At 37.9% G+C, this 23,579-nt stretch overlaps 1 protein-coding gene across 2 annotated transcripts; it reads right to left on the bottom strand.

Annotated features, from left to right (window-relative positions):
* Positions 1–2,706: 2,706 nt before the first annotated feature.
* Positions 2,707–23,280, bottom strand: LOC132305254 (protein FRIGIDA-ESSENTIAL 1-like). 2 transcript variants are annotated; one of them, XM_059802927.1, is made up of 5 exons: positions 22,977–23,280; positions 5,153–5,654; positions 4,751–4,986; positions 3,075–4,666; positions 2,707–2,993 (listed from the first exon to the last, which is right to left on the bottom strand). In XM_059802927.1, exons 1-5 carry the CDS (start codon positions 23,218–23,220, stop codon positions 2,964–2,966), a joined length of 2,604 nt encoding a protein of 867 aa, XP_059658910.1. In that variant the 5' UTR covers positions 23,221–23,280; the 3' UTR covers positions 2,707–2,963. The 2 variants fall into 2 exon arrangements, with proteins under 2 accessions (XP_059658910.1, XP_059658917.1); XM_059802934.1 differs by having other exon boundaries at positions 4,751–4,977.
* Positions 23,281–23,579: the final 299 nt, after the last annotated feature.

The raw sequence follows: 23,579 nt of genomic DNA, 5'->3' as shown, positions 1-23,579 counted from the left end.
GTGGTTTGCCCTATTAACAACCATATACAACTTGGCCTAATTTTGAACAATGACACTCCCCGCACACCTGAATCTCTTAGTTTCTAGAGCTTGCACGGCTCTCCCTCTCTCTCAAAAGTAAACCCAATAAAGCTTTAAAACACATCCTATTCACACACATAGATACACGTACACGTACACGTACACACACACACACAAAAAAAAATATATAGGGTAAATTACAGTGACACCCCTTGTGGTTTGCCCTATTAACAACCATATACAACTTGGCCTATTTTTGAACAATGACACTTCCCGTCAATTTTTGGATCCAAAACAGCCTTTAAAAAAATGGAAATGCCTACATTGTCCTTCAATATTTAATTTATTTTTATGAGAAAAAATCATAACTATAAAATGACAAAAATACCCATGTACAATGACACCTCACCCGTCTCTCTCTTTCTCTCTCTAATCTCTCATCTCCCCCATCTGTAAATTAGAAACCCTCCCCTGCCGCCTCTCTTCCTCTGCTTTCTCGACGCCCTATCTCCGCATACACTCGTCTGGTTTGCGAAGTACATCCCACCCCTACTACATCTTCCACAACCCCATACTCTTCTCCACCCACAGTTCTGAAACCCAATATTCCTTGTCACTAGTGAATTTGAATACACAAAGCTTAGATTTTCCTCTACAACAACGTGAATTGTCAAATAATTCAAGCAAACACTCGGGATCAAGAAAATTGACAAGCTCACAGTTGGAGGCGACAGTTATCCACCAAAACGGAGCCCTCATGACCCGATTGGTGGAGTTCTTGATCGGTTCGAAATTTACAATGGGATGGTGAGGAAAGGTGTTAAGCAAGATGATCATGCTTTTCCCTTTTGTTCACAAGATGTGTTCTGATTATTAGGAGGTTCATAAAGGCAAAGAGGTTCATGGGTTGGTGTTCAAATCGGGTTTTGATTATGATATGTTTGAGGGTAGTACCCTTTTGTTGTTTTATGGTGGTTGTGGTGGTTTGAGGGATGTAGTAAGAGTGTTTGATGAAATAATTGAGAGGGATGTCATGTCGTGGAATACGATTGTGGTAAGGCTTTTGATTTGTTTTGGGAGATTGATTGAGGTGTGGATTTATGCCGAATTATGTTACTGTTATGTGTGCGTTTTTTTCCCCGAAAGGTTTGTTATGGATGTGTTTCCTGTGTGCACGGAGCTTGAGGATGAGGTAACAGCAAGGAGGATTCATTGTCATGTTGTGAAGGTAGGTTTGGATGCTAAAGTGACTGTTGGAAATGCTTTGGTTGATGCATATGGAAAATATAGGAATATATGCCAAGGCTTCAAAGAAATTTTCAATAAAATGCTTTGGTTCGGTGATTGTCAAGGCTTGAAGCATAACGAAACACGACTGAAAAATAAACACATCACACAAAACACAAAGATTTATACGTGGTTCGGCAAAGCCTACGTCCACGGTGGAGATCCGGCGAAAGTCTTCACTATGGGTACAATCGGAGATTACAAGTTTCAGCACCTCACTCTCAGTTTTTTACGAATTTCAATGTCTCTCACACCCACTCCAAACCCTAAACGCTCTTATATATTGGGACTACAAGAGAGTACTAATTAGGATCCACGAACCATGAGCAAATCCACGTCAAAAATTTTCCTTCCATACAAATCTCAACAAATGGGTCACTATCGCACTGCGACTTGGCACCAAATTCGAGCCTCAACATCACACATATGAGGATCATCTTCATCTAGTCCACAGAGAGAGAGAGAGAGAGAGAGAAGGGAGATTTGGGCATATAGAAAGAGAGATGAAGGGGAATTTTTGTCCATGTAAACAATCTAATTAGGGTAAATTAGTAATTCCATAATTCACAAGTCAAAGGGCAATAATGTCAATTCATGATGTGCCAAATGTTGCAGGTGATGGTTAGAGTGTCTTTGTTAACTTTTTCAAACTTGAGGGGGTGTCATTGTTTAAAAATGGGTCAACTTGTATATGACTGTCAAGAAGGCAAACCTTAGGGGGTGAGAGTGTAATTTACCCACACATATATATATATGTATGTATGTATTTGTGTGCATGATCTAAATTCGAATTAGTATATCAAAATTTGGGTGAAGGAAATGCATCCATTGTGTTGTTTCCCAAGAGTTCGAGGATCAGTCGAGGCAGGGGCGGTGCTATGACTCTCAGCGGTATAGAGCTTTTTAGAGAGAAAATGAAGAGCTTTTTAGGGAGAGAAACTTGGAGAGATATATTGTACGATGGATAGTGAGAGAATGTAAGACATAAAAGATGAAGGGCAATTACGGCATTAAAAGATGCAAGAATAAAAAGTATTGTGTTTAGGGACTTTTTGTAATTTTATTATAGCAAAAAAAGAAGAGTGGAGCTGAGTACTTTATTGGAGTGCCAATATCAGCACCACATATATATATATATATATATTATTTGTCGTGTCTCCGCCGTGCCCTTTCTAATTTTTTTAGGATTTGTCGTGTCATGTCCATCTTCGTATTTGTATCCGTGCTTCTTAGCTTACAACTAAATAAGCATGTCAACAACGTATTAATTAATCCAAGGCATGTCATAAGCAAAATGGTATCTAAAGTACCTTGCCCAGAGATCTCCATTTTATGTATATGAATGTAAAAATTATATAATTCCTAAAATATGCACATGCCATCTAAATACATGGGATCTAAAAAACCGCAACTACAAACCATGATTCTCATTATATTCCAAAGGCTAAAAAGGGGATATCATCCACAAAACAAAACATCTCATAGAAAAATTCCTAATAGTCCACACAAGTTTCAATCCTAGATATAAATAGTCAAGAAGATAGCCCGAAAGGAATGCCCATGACTTTCAAGTTGGTAGAGCAAATGTCCATGACTTTCGAGTTGGTAGAATGTATAGGACACCATACAATGGAATGCCAATAGGCCTAGCCCGCTCAAGATTTGCCGTACTTCTCAATATATCCCTGCAGAGAAAATAATTTCAGTGTCAAACACCACATCGAGGTCTTCCCTAGTATACAGACTCTTGACATTGAGACACTCACCTCAACAAGCTTCGTAATTTTCGGTTGGGATAAAGAAAGATACTGCTTAATTGATTCCACAGTACTTGGAATCTGTTGGGGTTGCAATGTGCCAAGGACTTTTTCAACTGCTTTCTTAACTATCATTTTGTGACCATCCTTGCTCAGAAGACCCTCACGCCAAGTTGGTTTCACCAATTCTTTCACAAAATCTACAAGAGCAGCACGAAAATGTTTAAGTGCTTTTGGTTCCTTGTGCCCTTCCCCATTTATCATAAGGTCAACATCAACTTCATTGTTTGCTCTACTCCGGTCAACTTTTATTTCCTTCCTGTGTCTCGGCCTATCGTTTTGAAGTCCATGATCAATATTTTTTTTATTTGCTTTCATAGTGTCTTTAACATGAGCAGGGTTCAAGAGCTTCTCTTCAATGGGAAAGGTATTTCCATTTTTCTGTTCAGCAGCAGAAGTTCCATTAGTTTCTGCTTCACTTGTAAGCAAATCCTTTCTATAAAAGTTCTTGTCCATCACATTGTCATGGAATTTCTGATGACCAGATATAGAATGTTTTTCAGAATTATAATCTGTGCCAAGGGTCCCTGTTAAAACAGGATCATCATCTACATGCTGATGTGCACTCTGGAGGGATGTCCCTTGACTAGAGAAGGAAAATCTTGGGAACCCATCTCCTAAGCTGGGTTGCTCAATGCTATCACGAATAGGGTCGTACTGGCTTCCCGGAGATGATCTATTTTGAGGAGTAATAAAAAATGATGGTCGAAAAGGAACAGATGGCTCCCAGTCATTGGAAGAAAAATTTGTTTTACGTCCAGCTAAGAGCATTGAATCCCCAGAACTATTGGTTAGAGAAAAGTTATCTGATTTAGAACCAGAGAATGACGAGGAACTGCGCAGCGAGAAAGCAGATCCAAGAGCATGATGTTCTTTATCACTGTCCAAAGGCTTCTGAGCACCAAGTGGATCCATATTGAAAGAACTAAATGACAAAGATGAGCTTGTCCAAGCTGAAATATGTTGTGACGGCAACATGCCAGTAGACTGTAGAGAAGTGCTTAAGCTTGAACTCATAAGATGGCTTAACATTGGCGAACTTTGTCGATCATTGATTATATACAGGCCTCTCTTACCAGTCATTTCTTCCAAACTTGTTGCAGAAGAGGGAACCCCAGTGCTTCTGTATGTATCTGACCATGTATTTGAGCTACTTGAGAAAGATTTTTGCTCAAGTACCAAGCTCCTCCCACGGACTGGAGAACTGCCTTTAACAATAGGTGGAGCATAGTTTCCATAATCATCGGACCACCAATTTTGTCTCAAACTCCCTCTTCCACCATCCTTAAGAGGAGAGATAGACCTAGAATTATCTTTACGTAATAGCAATTCTCGGGAATCAGGGGAAACCCCAGAAGAAGATTCCTCTCTTTGAAGAGAGAGAAACTTGTGCATCTCACCAGACTGGTTCAACCCTTGGTTTTCTCGATCTTCCAGTGACGGGATCCTTTCCGAAGAAAATGAAGTACTATATGTAACCGAAGAAACTGCTGCATCAGGGAAACCAGGTAGCCCCAAGCTCTCAGTACCATCTCCCAAGCCTGATACAGGAGAGGGTGCTATTAGAATCATCACGGTAAAGAAGGTACTAGGGCATCTATATTCTACAAGAAAATACATGTTACCTTCATCAGCCGGGAGTTCACTTTTCTGATTTCCAGCAGTTACATCACCCTCAGGCCTTTGGCTAGTGACATTCGCAAAATCTTTTTTATGGAGGAACCTACATGAATTCCCTTTAATGCACCAACCTTTAGCAAAAAAGTCACATATAACTGCTGGTCGCTTGTTTTCATCCTTAAACTCTGCACCAGGGGACAAATTTCTGGGCCTTATCTGGCGCACAGCCAATCTGGAAAACCTAGCAGTCGTTAGGAAATGGTTTGAATTCGTGGGAAAAAAAAAAAAAAAAAAAAGGAAAAGGAAAAATAAACTACAACCGCAAAAGAAAGTGAAATTAGTGTAAGCCTACACTTTGTTGTACGATAAGTAAAATTCAATAATTTGCTAAAATCAGACCACCACACCTTGATGTCCTTTGCTCCATATCCTCCCTAGGCTGCATGCTCATTTCCATAATTTCATCCTCAGAATACATAATGGCCTTATCCTCCTCACCGGAGCCATCTCTAATCGAAATTGAAGCAGCCACTTCTTTACCAGAAACACTGAAGGGCTTAGTGTTCTCGGAACTAATAACACTACTATTGCACAGATGAACCTTGCTATCATAATGTGCATCATCATGGTTTTTAGGGGTTCCCTTTCCTGGAAGCATTCCAGAATCATTCTTATCAGCAGTGGATTCTTGAAGTCCATTGTCATCAGAAGTAACCTGGTGCTTTCCTATCCTTGGAAACTTGGAATCCTCAATATTGATGCATGGTTCTTCCTTTTGTCTTGTCTCACCTGGACCAGAAAATTTCGGACTGCCATATGGTTGTAGATTTGCTATAGGTCTTTCTGGAGTAGAAGAAAGTGATCTTAATTGCTCTTCATGCCCCACGGACTCCATACCTTCGCTATCATCTACATGGAAGAGATACAAAAATCAAGAATAGAAGCAAAGTGAACATCTCCTCCTAACAAATGCTTGCAGCCAAATATAATAAAGGTTGGGTCCTAAGAGATTGTTCTAAGGAGTCCATCTAAACAACACTCAACAATGAATCACCTAATCAAGTATTTTTAATTTAAAGAAGAATTTGTACTGATTGTATGAGATGTACCTTAAATGCCATGACCTCTTAAACCTCATCGATGGAAATGAGAGGATGTCATGGTACAGAACTCTTAAAGCCATGATATAAAAGACTGTGCCTGTTGGCAGGAAACTAAATTTTCTCAAGAGAAAAAAGCTATCCAGATATGAAGAAAGTCAACAATTAGAATTGGTGTGAATTCTCCAAATTTTAAAATCCAAAGATTGATAAGCTGATCTTTCCAATATTATATTAATGCCCGTAGAATAGAGGAAAAGTGCTTATAGAATATTCAAGGTCAATTCACTATTGTGGCAGTAAACGAGCCATTACAAAATTTCAAGAGCGAGTGTAAGCAAATGGTGAAGGGTCAGACCAGCACCCTAGGTTTTGGTATGTGAGTATGTCTAAGTCCCAGACTAGACCCGGAAGAGGGATGGGCAGGTTTTTTGTAATATTTTAACTAACCATAACATAAATTTAAAATTCTTTAGAGTTTTAACCAATCTAAGCAATAAGTTAATAACGAATAACTGAAATTAAAGCATATAGTAAACTAAGAGCATCCTCACACAGAAACACCAACTTCACGCAAAAAGCCCATAGGAGAAAAACCAGGCACTAGTTCTGGTAGAAACAATCACTCAGGTACGGATGTATAAGAAATTGCCCCCACTGAATTTTATTATTATTTTTTAATTTATAGTAATATACCCTGCTATTTTATTCATTTTGATATATATATACCTATAAAATTATACCATCGCCCCAACTGAAATTATTAAAAACTTACACTATTGCCCTGCACCCCACCCCCCCCCCCCCCCCCCCCTTTTCTTCCCCCAACACATAAGTTCCCGTGTCCATCCCTGCAATCACTACTGCGAAAAGGTTACAAATCTTAAATGCACCTAAAGTTGGCATCAACTCAGATTGACGCAAGATTGTATGCTCGAATTCTACTACTGTCCATCCACACGATTTGCTTCTTTTTCCTTGGTTGTTCTCCTTCAGCTAGCTATCCGGTCTTCTTATCCTTTCTTTGCGTGGAACATGGTGCTGAAATTACTTGAAACTTTTTTTTTTTGATTAGTCTACTTGAAACTTGTATGATCTCAGTGTCAACACTCAAATATAACTAATCATCTACAGCAGTATGCAAAGATGATGAAAAGCCAAAAAGCAATGCACTTAAAGCCTATGGGTTCTGTAAGAATGCTAAGAAGATCTAATGACAATAAGTTGTTAGTTTTGAAACCTTATGAGAGTACGATGGATGTTCACAAGTCTTCTTTCCCTTCGAAGGCAGTATGGTGCACCAAGGCACCGCTCAAGGTGGCCATTTTGGTTGAAACTTTTCATAGAGGAGAGCGATAGGCCGGTTTGAAGAGCAAGCTTGAAGATAAATGGAGAGGTCATTCATTCATAGCAGAAAAAGCGCTCACTCACTCGTATCTGAAAACGCAGGCAGCGGGACTCTCTATCCATCTTCTCTTGCATTGTCCGGTGGCTTGAGACAGTTGGGCTATGCTTTATAGCGCCCATTGGGTTATGCCGGAGTCCCCACAGAGATGCTTGAGGCTTGGAGAGGTGTGCAATGAAGTGTCAAGTCCGAGATGCTTGGAGGTTGACGACCCGTTGTTTATCGTGGAGATTATGGCATAAGCGGAACATGCAGTCCTTTGAAGGTGTTGAGATTCCGGCATGGGAGCTTAAGTTCTCTATACTTTATTTTTTTTAGGTTCAGGAATGGAATTGTAAATTGGTGGGGGATATAGTGTCTTTTGTGGATACATAGATTATATAGCAGATCCTCTTGGTCTTGCTTTTGTTCTTGGGTTGCGCTCCCTTTGAGCTTCTTTTAATAAAATCTTACTTATTCAAAAAAAAAAAAGGCTTCAGTATTAAAAACATGTTCACAAACAAAACTCACAGACTCTGGTTAATCCATCAATTGGGTTGATCAATCGAACTAGGGCAGTGAGGACCAATTGATAAGATCAATTGATCAAACTCCGTATTTTACAAAAACCTTGAATTTTTAATTTGAAAATAGCTTTTATACACTTGGGAGTTAGGAGGTTGAAGGTGTTCAATAAGGCTTTGTTGCAGAAATGGTTATGGAGGTGAACATGTTTTTATACACTGTGTCGTTGGTGGTGTCAGCAGAAAAGGTCAATTCGGAAGACGTCTTGGAAGGCCCAATGATGAGAATAGCTATGCAAAAGCCAAAGAATGACTTTTAAATATTGTCTTGCTTGCTGTCACCCAACAACATTCTAATCCAAGGGCTTTAGAGCAAGACACGTAGATGAGGCAAGCCCGCAATTGCATGGAAAAGGAAGATACTTCGCACATTGGAAAGGAGCGTTGGGTCTTGCATGGAAAATGAATGTTCAAAGCTCCACAAACAGACTGAAGAAAGCATAACTGTTTGGATTTAGACATAAGAGCCAAACACCCCCCATTTGTCTCATCCCCATCCTCTCAACTTTTTCTATAAATAGAGGTATCTGCAAGAGAGAGAGGCGTCCCCGATCACACACAACACTACCTTAATGTAACTATTAGCTTGGCTTAGTTAACCTAGCCTAGCTTAGTTAAATTTAGTGCAGTGTAGTGTAACTTTAGCATGGTTGTTAGCTGGTTACCCGCACCCATTGATGCTTCTTCATTGAAGTTTCAAGGTCTGTTCTTGGTTCTGTTCAATCATTAGCACCAACCCTCGTGATTGGTGTCTTTTGGTTTGTTGTTCTCCATTTCATATCTTGTAATCAATGTTGTTTCGAAAGCTCATTTAATGAAGTTTTGATCGCACAGAGGTACTGCATATTCTCGTTGATGAGTTGTACTGTGTCTTAAAGTCTTTGGATCTCCAAAGCATTAAAGAACCTTGTGGAAGGGGGTTATTCCCAGCCCTTCTTACAATCGTCTGATCATCTTCGACCAACCTTGGTCATCTTGGGATGCTGTTTGGCCCCACACACACTCACCATCCACACACTTGGATCCTTTTAGGTCCTCGCATACCCGCGCGCGCGCGCGCGCACACACACCACCCTCCAAATGAGGTCTGAGACCGAAGGCTCCGCCCTTTGGACCGAACACTTTCTGCAGCACCAAGTGGTCGATACTAATTCGCACCATGTTGGAAAGAGAAACCAACCTTTGTCGCACTGGAGCCAAAGAATCACGCAATAAACGAAAACTTGGTCAATCCCATCCACCCGCGCTCACAGCCGAAGAGTAGTGCTTGCCATAGCAGCGTGTTCAGGCACGCAGAAAACATTTAGAGCCGAACTGGTGGGTATTTGAAAACTCATCCAGAAGGGATGCAATGAATTATTTTACGTTTCAAAAAAAAAGGATGGGATGGAATGAATTTTCAAAGCACATTCAGTTTCGGGTGAAGAGTGGGAGGTGTGTTGACTTCAGGATGGATGTGTGGTGTGGGAACTGAGCACTAGCATCCACATTTCCGAGCCTCTTTTGGATTGTCATGGACAAGGAGGTTGTGGTTGCCTACTGCTATCATCTTGATAGTGGGAGGATGTCATGGGATATACAGTTTGAGAGATCGGTGCTATTGATAACTCAATTCATTGTTTAATTTTGAATTTATTAAGCACTTATCCAATTAAGTGCGTTTGATAACGCAATTTGAATATCATAAAAACGGTAAGCGCCACTTAAAATGAGGTAAAATTTTAAGTGATATGTACATCACTTATCACTGAATGCTGAAATGTTTAAAAGATAGTTAAAACTATTTAATTTTTAATTACCACTTAAAAGCTTCAGCGCTTAAAATTCAGCTTTATCAAACAGCACCATCCTTTCAGGATTGGGAGTTGGGTGGTGTTTATGAGTTTCTGGCATTGTTGTACCACCAGGACATGGATGGGATGGAGCTTGACAGGTGGTGTTGGAGGACACCAGTCGTGGGTTGTTTATGGTGCATTCATTTTATTGGTGATGCTTGCGAGCCTCCTTTTCCAAGGAAGGAGGTCTGGCATACCGGGGCTCCTCTCAAAGTGGGGTTTTTTTTTTTTTTTTTGGGGGGACAATGTTGTTGGGGGAGATTTTGACAATCGACAATCTGAAGAGAAGACGTCATATTGTAATCAATTGGTGTTACATGTGCAAAAGAGGTGAGGAGTCAGTTAGTCATCTTCTCTTACACTGCCCAATGGCCGGGGATAGTTGAACTATGATCCTTGCCCTTTTTATGTTCAGTGGGTTATTCAGAAGTCCCTGAAGATGTTTGAGGCTTGGAGAGATTGTATAGTACGAAGGCAAGTCCAAGAAGCTTGGAGGGTGGCAACCCTTTGTATGTGGTAGGGCTTATGGCAGGAGCAGAACAAGTGATCCTTTGATGGAGAGGAGGTTCCTACATGGGTGCTAAACTTCTCTATTCTTAATTCTCTATTTGTTTTAGTAAAGGGTTCTAATTGTAAATCTGTGTGGGATATAATGAATTTTATGGATACATTGACAGTACAGCGGGCCTTGTTGGACCTTTGTGGAGTTGTATTTAGGATGCACTCCCCCTCTTGAGCGCTCTTTACTGAAATTTTACTTTAAAAATAAAATTAAAACTATACGCATTCAATCATGTACACAATGCAATCTAATCATGATAAATTATGAGAATGCTCAAATAAAATGCCAACTTGGTAGATGGTACTTGAGTAAGAGATTTTATCTTTTTACCCTTGCTAAAGTCTTGAATTCATCCATCGAAGACCTTTTAAATCAAAAGGCAACACCAAGCTAACTAACCAAACTAACTGTTTTTTAAACAAGCAAACTAAAAATACAAAAACAGACTGTTTTTTTACAAATGTTGCCAACCTAGGTCCTAATGACCTAACAAATAGTGGGACATAATATAAGGATATCATATAAATTGTGATCCTTCAACAAGATCAATTATGGATGTAGTTTTTCTTCTTAGGGTGAGAAGATCAATTATGAATGTAATTATCTTCTTGGTGTGATTGATTGATAAGGTTCAAGATAGATAAAGCCCTAGAGGATATTTAAGGACTTAGAAATGATCTAAACCTGGAATATTGAAGAAGTGGGTTTCGAAATAGTTAAGTGAATTAATGATTTTTAATGGATTTTACTGAATAGATATTACAAATATTAGTTTGAGGCATATAAATGAATATCTATGCAACTTTTCTAATTTTTAATTCAAGATTTGTTTCTTATTTATCAAAATCAATCTATGTAGACTAATTTATTTGTGGTATCAAGTAATTATTCGATTATGAAATTTTTTTTTTTTTAATTTTTAATATTCCTTGTCAATTTTAAGGATTTTCTGATTTTTTAAATCACTTTGTTATTTGTTTTTTTTTTTTTTTTTTTCCCATTTCATGAGAAACATGTTAATGTAGACTAATATGTGTGTAATATAAAATATTTAAGTATATGTCATAACATATATTTGTAGTTTGTTGGAAGATGTTATGTTTAGAGAATATCATTATAGGAGTAATTTAAGCCCTTAAATCACTCCTCCACAAAATATTGTTATGAGTGAATCATGGGAGTAATTTTAGAAATCTTTCCTATATCATATTTATCATATGTTTGTAGTATTTCATCTATAAATAGAGGTGATCATTGTCTACAAAGATTAAGAAAGAACATTATAAAAGTGATATAGCCCTTTGGACATTTTGTGCCGTGGATGTAGCCTTAGTGGCTGAACCACGTAATATCTTTGTGTTTTTCTTGTTTCTTTCCTCTCTTCACTTATATTTTGTTATTTACAAAATAGTTTAATAGTATACCTATACAATTTAAAACAATTAAAACAAAAAATTAAAAAACTAAGTTGACAGAACCAGAAAATTAAAAGAAATAGAAAATTCAAAAATAGAAATAACTCTTAAAGTTAAACATAAGATCATGTTTACAATATACAACCAAAAAAAAAAAGTATGATGTACATGTTGCATGAATGTATTCACTTAACACCTTAAAAAATAAGAGAACATAAGAAAAATTGACACATTGGGAAACTCATATCTAGATCCACAAACAAGCATGACGGATCTAACATAAAACATCATTTTCATTTAAGATCTAAGTGAATATCAGTAAAACAAACAAGAAGTTACAAACTTGCAGATTATTCACAAAATCAGAAAGCTTTTATTGCAGATCTACAGACAAATTTTGTATTTTTTACTCATTTAGAATAGAGAAAAATTGGGTTTATCTCTTTTTTGAGATTGACACATAGTAACAGATTCCATAAATCTATCTAAAGGTTCAAGAGAAATGTGAATGAGAGAATATATGCAATGCAAATTTGGAAAAGAAGTGATAGAATTGCAAAAATCAATGGTAAAGAGAGAACTCAGGATGGGCGATCCATGATGAAGGGACAACCAAAGGAACATTGACAATGAAAAAGACAGATGGATAAGGCAAACCAATATGTGATGGAGGAGAGTGAAGAGTGCTTTCAGATTGTCCTATGACTGTAACATACTGACCAGGTTATAGGGAAAATGTGTAACACGGCCTTAAGAGGGTGCAAACTTGATTTCTGAAAGAACTTACATGTCAGATAATGTGCACTAATGAAAGCATTGAGACGGATGATGTAAAAAGGATGAACAAATTGACTTGCAAAGAGGATTAATTTGTTTCAGATGATACAAAACAGAGCAAGACTAGAAAGAATGTGAGCAATGTTTGGCCAAAAAAAAAACCCCTAAATAGATCTGAATGCATAAAAGATTCACTAAGCCAAACCCAAGTAATTAGGATTTAATGCATTGTTGAGATGAGTATAGAAACAGTACCATTTATTTGATTCCACAAAAAAAAAATATTTGTAAAAGTTTCTAGATATATGTAATAGTTCATCTTTCAATAGCATCTCATTCTGTAAAATATACTCAAAATAATTATCACATTAAACAAAAGAGTACTATAAATTCATTTATAATTTCGCATGTTGCATTCGATAAAGTTCCTCTTACAACATTTGGTAGTATAAATGGAATTCTTAGGTTGAAATACCAATTCCTAAATTACACTTGTGCAAATATAATTTAGGGTTAATTGCATTAACCACCACCCACCCACCCCTTTCCCCCACGCGCACTGCCTTCTCTCTCAATAAACCCCCCTGAACTACTATTTTGACACTTAACCCCCTCAACTATCCCCCCTTTTTTGGCAAAAAACACATCTTTAAATGGCCATTTGAAATCTAACAGTAAAGAATGCCACGTGACACATATGTGATAAATGACCCTGATGACTGTTATATGCGTTATATATACAACACATGTTATATGTATACAATTTAAAATTCTAAAATCCCCAATTTGTGTTCAGCAACAAACCCTAACCATTATTGAGCTCGTTGGCACACACACTCTCTCTCTCTCTCTTAATCTCTCTCTGTATCACTATCTGTGTGCGTCCGTGTGTGTGTTTAGGGTTTAGAAAAATGTGTGTGTGTGTGTGGACAATACTTGCCTCAAGCCCATATCAAAAGGAAGTTCCTTCTGATAGGTGATGTGGCTCAATCAAATATTGACATGTCTTAAAAAATTTACAATATTAAAAAATTACAAAATGAATTAAACCTGATAAAAAAATGGGTTAACTGTGTATAACCCATCTAACAAAAAAAAAATTCCCTCTCTATAGCAAAGCCCTAACTTCCATTCCAAAATCTAATCGCCAGCCCTCCTCCCCACCCTCTGCAGCCACCAACACAGCCACTCCACACACTCTCTCCACCGCCAGCTCGATAAACAAAGGTTCCTCAACTCTACACACAGTACACTCACCACCATTTACTGACAGCGAGATTTGAGAAATCAAGCAGAGCACTACTGCCTGTGTCATTGGAGAAATCAAACAGATCACCAGCGTCTCTGTCATTGGAGAGATAGTCAAGGAGGTTATCTCCAAGACTGACCCATAAACCTCTTTTCCTGAAGATGGAAGACAAAGACGAAAAAGCTACAGCTAAACATCCAAGAAGAAGACCACAAAAATGTCGACAATAACCCTCCATGGATCACCACGGAAGACAACTCCAAGATAGACGACGAAGATGTCAATGGCTAGGTTTGACAGGGGGAATAGCTTCAAAGGAAGTGAGACATGGTTTCGTCTTCAAAACTTCTCCAGTATATCACAGTATTGTTGCCATCATACGATCATAGTTAAAACCTCATACCTTCTTTTGTATATTGTGCGTATATGTGCTATGAAAGAAAGAAAAATGAATGGGTATATATTTGGTGGTAGACCTATAAACAGATCGGATCTGGCATGATCCGATCCGAATCCAATAAGCCTTTTTCTCAATCCGAACATATCCGAGAACCCGATGGATATTTTGTGAATGATATCCGATTTGTAATTAAACGGATATCCATTCCGATAATCTGATAGGATAAGGATTAAGGGGTGTAGTTTTTTATAAATAACATAAAAAAATAAAAAGAAAAGAAAAGAAATTAATGTCAAAAGAGAATGACAAACAATGATTAAAATAAATAAATAAATAAATGATAGAAAATAAAGATTAAAAAATATGGAAGAAAAAGGGGAAAAAAAATTAGATTCTTTACTCTTTGTTAATGGAAAAATAGAGAGAGGGAAAAAGAAGAGGAGAAAATAATGATAAGAATATTTTTATAATATGTAAATATTATATATCATAAAATTATATTATATATTTTAACATATTATATAAATATAACGTCGGATTGGATTGACCATATTCCATGTCCGTTGTTTAGCTAACAGATTATCGGATTCGGATTGTTAACGGGCTATCGGATTAAATCTTCAATCCATATCTGGGTTACTGGATCGGATTCGAATCAAAATCCGATCCATTGACAGGTCTATTTGGTGGTCATTATTGTGATTTTTGCTGGAAATTCAAGCTCCTGTTCTTAAGCTAGTGGAGATGAGAATTTAGGGGGAGAGAGAGAGAGGGAGTAGTGAGAGAAAGAAAATTGGAGATTCAGTATTCAGATGGGTTCTAACTCATTTAGCCCGTTAAAAACAGGTCTGATCCATTTTTAAATTTATTTTTTTCTTAGTTGGTACTCACACTCACATGTCTCCACTGAGGCTTGAACCCCTAACCTTCCTTTGGGAAGTAAGGGCCTGATACTGCTATGCCACACGTGTTGATTTTTCATTAAGCCACATCACCTTTAGAAGGAACTTCTTATATGGACCGAGGCAAGTATTGTCCTATATATCAGTAAATGCGCACCAAGTTTATTAATTATCTATTATTTGTCTCCATCCATCTTCCACAATATGTGCTTTCTTTTATTCCTAGTCAAGAAAGAAAAGAGGTATCAATTATTTCTTTTATTTGGTTGGACATCAGTTCCATTGTTGTCTGGCTTCTCCTTTACGCTTGTTTTATCCTGACCGTGGATTACTAATAATGTACTCCTAAAGTGGTAGCCTCGCAGAAAAAGAAGTAAAATCATACAGAAGTGAGTGAGGAGTTTGTTTTTGGGAGAAGAGGGTGTAATTTGAAATCGTTTCCATAGCGGATGAGATCAGAACCGGACCATGTCGATACCAAAGGAGAAGGAGCCAGAGCCGGAGCCGGTCATGAAGCAAAGAGGGGGATCCAAACTAGGCTGGAAGACCATTCTCAAGAGCAACCATTTTCCTGGCTACCAAAACAAACGCTTTGTCTATGCATATCAATTGTGCTCCCAATTGGCAATTACCATCAAGTTTACCCCTCCAACTTCAAACAAGAATGAGAGCTCAGGGTTTGGAGTTGCGTGGGTTTAATTAGAGAGTGAGAACTTCGTACATACAGTTGAAGGGGGGATTATTTGGCACAAGATATAACCGAAAGTATTGTGATAAGGTTATGATGTGTTGTTGCTTTTTTATTGGGCATTGGGACTACATCTGCAATGTCATTACCTGAAATTGGATAGCACTACAACGGAGGTCATTTAATTTAAGGGCATAACGGCTGGTTGACACTCCTTAAGTGTGTATTTATTTTAGTTAAGGGAGGCAGTTTGTAGTTCAGGGGAGTTACTTGCAATCCGGTGAAAATTCAGGGGGTTAATGCAATTAACCCTATATTTTACCATTTCTACAAGATGCACATATCAGGTAAATATCTACTTTAACCAACATTGGGGATAACTAGAATTATACACCATCCCCCTGAACTTGGGGTTAGCTTAGGCCATAAGCAATACTATTAACACCTAGAACATGACTTGGATTGGCCTTCAACCTGATTGAACCTACACAAGTTAAAACCCTACTACCATCTATACAATTGCTCATTAAAGTACCTTTACATCTTTGCCACTAGACCATCCAAGATGATTAAAGTAGGAGAAACTCATCACATGACTGGTATGTCATGAAAGCATTCATCATATGCCAAATTCATCAATATCTTGGACGATTAACATATACAATGACACGGTGATCTTTGTACCTTCAGTCACAAATTACATTCTTAATATTTCTCCACCTAGTTCATTTTCATCAATCCTCGTTCCTGACCGTGCAACTCATAGTTCCTTTTAATCAATTATATTAACAAAAGCATGATCTGTCTCATTGTTCACAATTTCATCTATTATCCGACCACTATGTTTGAAAGATTTAACCGCAGAGAAGAATATTGCAATTTGTATGGAAGGAAATCGCTAGCTTAAGCGACATTGCAAACTAGCAATGGTATATACATAAACAGCAAACAAAGGCACAGCCTAAAAATTTTTTTACAACGCAACAAAATGACGATCCAGTTCTTAAACCTACCACCCCTTGCCACAAATTTAACTTCCTTACAAAACAAAATAAAATAATAATATTTCAGCTTAACCAAAAAATAGAAAGGGCAAACTTCTAAGCTCTCATTAAAAATCTCTAGCCGCCGCCATTTTCAAAAATAGACACCGACTTCCCCTGCCATTAGCCCAAACCAACAAACTCTTCAGTCCCCCACTGGATTATGAAATATCATAGCATATTTCTCCCTAAAGTGCATGTGAAAAGGCAAAAAAAAACCACAACAAAATACCACATCAGCACTTAATTCTATATACAATGTCAGATCCTCCTTTTCTCCTCTCTTTTCTTTTTCATAGGTAGATCCTCTTTTTCTCCTCTAACTCTATTTTCTTTCACACTTTCTCATTCCATCATCACCCCAACCAATCTTGCTGGCAGCAATAGCCGAAACAATCCCAGTACACAATCACTGTGGTTTGCAGCAAAGAACCAACCATCAAAACCACACAAACACCATTTGTAGCACCGACATGGCACACTTTGTTACCTACGTGGCCTTTTACCTCCCCACCATGAACCATCATAAGTACCACTTGGTAACTCACTAATAGTTCCCTGTCATCATCACTAACACCCCAAAGCATTACTCATCACTAGCACCCCGAAGTGTAACCAAAGATCGATAATGTGGTCTTTACTCACTTATGACTCCCAAAAAACTTAACTTACCTACGGTGGTGCATAATTTATAATAAACTCCACAACTTTGGCTTGCAGACTTGTATTCAATTTTTTTTTTTTTTATAAGTAACTTGTATTTGTTTTTAAAACTTGCTTCTACCATGCATAACCAATAAACTACCTATAAATTAATGATTGAGATCATACAAAAGATTGTTCTTGTTCAACTATCCTAAGACAATAGCACCATTAATTATCTATAAATTTACTATGTATTAAGACAATGATCATTGATTTCACAGAGTAAATCAACTCCACTCAATATTTGACAGTGTAGATTACAATCATGATTACCCTTTTTTTATGAGTAAAATTCATTGAAGATCACTTAAAAGGAAAACACACCATGATACTCCCACCAGATCCCAATTTTATTCTCTCTTTTCAAAATGAAAAAAACAGGAATCGCCGAAGTGTTATGAAATACTCAAAGAAGTTGCTCCAAACTTGTGGAAAACAAAAAGGATGGAACTTCACTTCCCTAATAGTATGTTTGGTTTAAGGGAAGGATTGAGGAGGGATGGATGAGATGGCGGATAGAAGAATCTTTTAGGGCACGTTTGGTGCGGTTGAATGGGAATGAAATAAGTGGGAATGGAATCATTTGCATTCCATTCTTGTGTTTGGTGCATAGTTTTAAAGATGGAATGGGAATCCTCACCATTCTCAAGAATGGTGATTCCACCAAATTCATTCCTTCTCTTGACTAAAGGAATGGACATTCCATTCCCCCATAGAATCAAATTAAAAAAAATTATGACCAAAAAAACCCCATCATTGCTAACAACACCACCGCTGCAACCACCACCAAACCCACTTCCAAACAATATCACCACTACAACACCACCAAACCCACCCAAAACCTCCATCACCACCAACAATACCTTTAAACATAACTTTGCTCGCCGTTGTGGGTTCATCTTTGCTTACCTCCAATCCGAATCCCGTTGTTTCAACTCACTGCCCTTCGGAGTGGGTTCGCCGATGAGCTGAATCAAACTACATGAACGCCAATGAGAGCTCGGAACTGAGATTAGAAGTGGCTTTGCCGATGAGAACAGAGCTTCAAAGTGGGTTCGCGGGTGAGAGCCCATCTTTGTTCACCGCTGTCCTTGTCATCGCTACTTGTCACCAAAATCGCGACTATTACAATCGCCACCGCCGTCATTTCAGTCCTTCATCCTCGCCATTTGTCGCCGTCGAAATCGTGAATATTACTTTCTCTTTCTATCTCTTTCCCCAATTTCTTACCATTGGATCGAAAAGAATTTGGGTAGAATGGAACCCCTTTCAGTCCGGCGAACTTCAAAGTGGAGTCTGTTAAATCTGAGTCTATTTCTCCACATTAGGAATCATCAAATTCTTCCATATATGAAGCAATTTTTGACTTCGAAAGAAAATTGGTGGTGGTGGTGGTGGTGGTGGAGGAAGAAGAATGATGAAGGTAGTGGTGTTTGTGGTTGTGGCTGTGGTTGTGGTTGTGGTTGTGGTTGTGGCAGCGACGATGAAATAAGTCTCTCTGTTTGTGGTTGTGGAGGAAGAAGAAGGATGAAGGTACTGGTGATCATGGTGTTTGTGATTGTATTAATGATTCCCATTCATGTGCTTGGTTGGGCTAGCATAAAAGTTGGAGTGGAATGAATTTGGAGGCAACAGACACAGAGAACCATTTCTTTGTAGCCGCCACAGCCACAACCACAAAAACCATGACTACCACTACCTTCATTGTCGCCGCCACAACCACAACCACCACTACCTTCATCCTTCTTCTTCTTCCACCACCACACCATCACCATCACCATCACCAATTTTCTGATGAAGCAAGTAAAAAATTGTTTCATATGTGGAAGAATTTGATGATTTCCAATGTGGAGAAATAAACCCAGATTTAACTCACTCCACTTTGAAGCTGGACGGACTGAAAGGGGTTCCAGCTACAACGAGTGCCACCGATGCCGAAAAATCTACACCACCGAATTCTACCCAATTTCTTTTCGATCTAGTAAGAAATTAGGGCAATTGATAGAGGAGAGAAAGTAGAAAGAAGAAAGAAGAAAGGACGGTAGTGAACAAAGAAAGGGGTAAGTCGCGATTTCGGTGACTAGCAAGAGGATCTGATTGGCGGCGACGAGCAGCGAGGATGGAGGATTGAAACGGCGGCGGAAGCGGCTGCAATAGTCGCGATTTCGGCGACAAGCAACGATGACAGAGGCTCTCACCCGCGAACCCACTTTGAAGCTCTGTTATAGTTATCATCAGCAAATCCACTTCCAAGCTCAGTTCCGGGCTCTCACCGGCATTCATGGAGTTCGAAGGGTAGTGAGTTGAAATGGCGGGATTCGGATCCAAGGTGAGCAAAGATGAACCCACAACGGCGAGTAAAGTTATATTCGAAGGTATTGTTGGTGGTGATGGAGGTTTTGGGTGGGTTTGGTGGTGGTTGCAACGGTGATGTTGTTTAAAAGTGGGTTTGGTGATGGTTGCAGCGGTGGTGATGTTAGCAACGATGGGATTTTTTGGTCATAAGTTTTTTTAATCTGATTCCATGCGGGAATGAAATGTCCATTCCATTAGTCAAGAGAATGAATGAATTTGGTGAAATCACCATTCTCGGAGAACGGCTTGGGATTCCCATTCCACCTTTAAAAACATGCACCAGACACAAGAATGGAATAAAAAGCATTCTCATTTCCTCTTATTTGATTCCATTCCACCCTACCAAACTTGCCCATAGTGTTTGGTTGAGGGAAGGGAAAAGAGGAAGGAAGCAAGGAGGGATCCGCCCAAAATTGGGAGGACGAGAGGAGGGAAAAAAAAAAAGAATAACTACCAACAAATATGTAATTTTCATTTTTAACCTTCCCAAAATTTTAAAATAAATATCTACTTTTTATAATTGTATAGAATGGGGGTATATTAGTAAAAAGACTATAAAAACTCTATTTCCCTTCCTTCCAACCAAACAAGAATAAAGTGTTACCCCATCCATCCTTTCTACTATCTATTCCATTCAACCAAACAAAAAGTGGGGTAAGACACCTTCCCTTCTCTAGGGATATGCCTCACCCATCCCTCCCCTCTCCCTTCCATCTATTTTTCCATCCCTCCAACCAAACGGAGCATAAGATTTTGTCTTTATTACCTAGAATCCAACCACAATTCACAAACTTAAAACTCACAATTCACAAACTTAAAACTCACAATTCAAATCAAGTATGCTGATATGTGTATTTAGACCATTCTCACTCTTCCTTCTTTCTTCTGGATTCAGTTCTATTTACAACTAATCATAAATATCAATGAAAATTTCTTCCCTATTTAATCATCTGCACACGAGCATTAATCTACAATACTTCACAAGCTTATTACCAAATAAGATGATGAAATGCCCTAGTATGGTTGCATTGAGGCTGCCAGATAGGGGAGGTGGTGGAGAGGGTGTGTTGTGAGATGGCATGCCCGCTTTTGAGGGCGTTGGGGTTCCGATTTGGGTGCTTAAGTTTTCTGTTCTTTATACTTATCAAAAAAAAAAAAAAAGTTTTCTGTTCTTTATAGTCTATTCTTTTGGTTCAGGGATGGAATTGTAAATCAGTAGGGGATATAGTGCATTTTCTAGATTCTTTGTCTCGCTTTTGTTCTCAGGACGCACTCCCCTTTTGAGCACTATTTTATTTAATCTTACTTATCAGGAAGAGAGAGAGGGGGGGGGGGGGGGGGCGGACTTCTCATCTTTCTTGCCCCTTCAAATCCCAACCAAATACAAGCCAAACAACTCAAATTATTCTTCATTTATTTTTTATTCAATTCGGTAAATAATCAATCATTTTACGTAGGAGAGAAGGTGCTCCTGGCTCAAAAACAGATGTTCTATTCCACTAAAACTCCTCTTTTCCTAATTGAATCATAAACTTGTATGTAATATTCTACGATTGAGCTTAAGCAGAAAGTATTGATTCATTTCACATGGGAAGGTCTAGGGTTAATTGCAATCATAAACCAGAAAAACTTCTTAAGTATATTTTTTAAATAAAAATCAAGAAGATGCAATTGAAGCAACTTTCCACTTCAAAAGGAAAAATATTTGGAATTAATGGAACTCCTTCAATCCAAAGAGTCATGCGAGGATCAACCTTTCATTTTCAAAGAAATAAATCACAGGGAAAAAAAAATAAAGGATGACCGTTCTGGAAGGACTAAGGATCAAGAAAGTAAACATCTAAATCCAATAATTCAAAAGAATCAAAACAAGGTAAAAGTTCCCCGAACAAGGAAACGCCAGTTCAATTATCTCAATAAAGGATCATAATTTTGAACCTAGATCGGTTTTTTAAAAAAAAAAAAATGCAGTTAGAGACCACTTTATAAATAAAAGAAACACCTAAAAGTTTTTCCTTTAGGGTTTCAATTAATATTAAGTAACTAATGCAAGTTTTTGTATAAGAATATATCAGATGCCATATAGAATGTTCCTAACTTTTATAGCTTTCTAACTTCATGGGGATCACTCATAAAAAAACGTGTACATCTATAGAACAGATAACGCAACTAGTTCTCTCCCAAGGTACTTTCTAGAATTTGGTTCTCTCTCTCTCTCTCTCTCTCTCTCTCCTGCTTGCTAGGAGGACTTTGATAAACAATAAAGCCGACCACAGAAATTTGCTGCATCCATTAATTTTCCATCGCTCATCACCTTCCATCTGTCTAATTTCAAACGCCAATCACCTTCCATGTGTCTAATTTTCCATCACCAATTACCTTCAATGTGTCTATTTTCCATCGCCAATCACCTTCCAGGTGTCTTATCTAAAACAAGAAGCGGAATGAGTCAAATAGTAAAAGCTGCAATCGAGGAACATCTCTTCTTCCCAAGAATTGTCACTCTTCAGCTGCCTCTTTTTTTTTTTTTTTTTTTTTTGGGGGGTGGAGGGGGGGGAGAGAGAGGGGTCTCTCCTTGGAATGTCCATTAAAATAACTAAGGCTCCATTTTATTTTATTTTTGGTATGATGGGATTATTCCAAAACTGATTGGATAATAAGCATAACCAGGACAAAAAAATTAGCCTCTTCTAGAGACAGATAAAACACAGACAAAAACTTCCCAATTACACTAGCCAAACCAACTTGATAAATGCACATTAGCTATTCCACCATACAACATTCAAAATTCAAAATGTGGAGTCAATGTAAGTACACTCCAGAAATCGATTTGGTCAGATTACTTAACAAATTCATTTCAAATCTCAAGTAAATCAAGCTAAAATAGGAACAGTATAATATGAACCAATTTGCTTAAGTAGCAAGCTTGCACATGATTCTGAACCAAACAGACTCAAATTTCCAAATCAAATAGGCATTTGTATGTTAGCATTTCATTGTTCTCCAAAACAAATTCATATATCACATGCTTGCTAGACAAGGAAATAATCGTGGACTTAAAAAAATCAGAACATCAAAAAAAATAACAAAAAAAACATAGATTATAGCAACAACATTTTGCATAATCAATGATACAAAACAAAAAATAAGATAAAATCCCTCCATAAATTTTTGATATATAATCGAATTCTCAAGAAAAAGAACAGGCGTTTTCAGCGATGGATTAACTGACCTTTTCTATCTTCATCGATGGGTGAATCTGATAAATCTTCACCTATCTCGTCGTCGTCGTCGTCTTCTTCTTCTACTTCTACTTCTACCTCCTCCTCCACCTCCACTTCTTCTTCTATTTCTTCATATTCATATTCATCGTCATCATCATCATCGATTTCGGGCTCGGCTTTAGAATCGGAGCCCTTTTCCGGCGGATCTGCAGCGGCGATGAGGCGGCGGCGGTTGTCGTCCGATGAAGGCATTAGGCTCTAGCCCTGTTTTGGGGCACAGCTTTTGGCACTTTGAGGCAACGCTATTCGGTGGAGTGAGGTATATATATGTATATAATATACTGTATATTATATCTATGTGTGCAGTGTTGATTTGCCGTCTCCTATCTATTGAATATTGAGCGAAATAAAGATTATTAGACCAGTAAAATCATATTGTGAAAATTTTAAAACATTAACGCTCTATTTGTGTTTGTTTTGGCGTAAAATATTTTTTTTTTAATTATTTTTTTTTAGGATAAAATATTTTTTTATTTTTATTTTATCGGTATTTGACAAAAGTTTACTTCTAATTGACATGTAAAATAACTTATTGAAAATTGATAAATAAG

This window comes from Cornus florida, unplaced genomic scaffold (genome assembly GCF_030987335.1).
Source record: "Cornus florida cultivar Cherokee Brave unplaced genomic scaffold, ASM3098733v1 CherokeeBrave_3.0.0_Hap2_Chr01, whole genome shotgun sequence".
NCBI lineage: Eukaryota > Viridiplantae > Streptophyta > Magnoliopsida > Cornales > Cornaceae > Cornus > Cornus florida.
Note: the sequence above shows the minus strand (reverse complement) of the source record. Positions and strands in the feature narration are given on the sequence as shown.

What these genes read in the sequence shown, in the direction of transcription:
- LOC132305254 (XM_059802927.1), bottom strand. Translation starts at nt 23,220, where the DNA reads ATGCCTTCATCGGACGACAACCGCCGCCGCCTCATCGCCGCTGCAGAT. An exon ending in ATGGAGCAAAGGACATCAAG is followed by an intron (nt 4,987 to 5,152) that starts GTGTGGTGGTCT and finishes AACGACTGCTAG; the next exon opens with GTTTTCCAGATTGGCTGTGC. An exon ending in TGAACTCCCGGCTGATGAAG is followed by an intron (nt 4,667 to 4,750) that starts GTAACATGTATT and finishes CTCCTGTATCAG; the next exon opens with GCTTGGGAGATGGTACTGAG.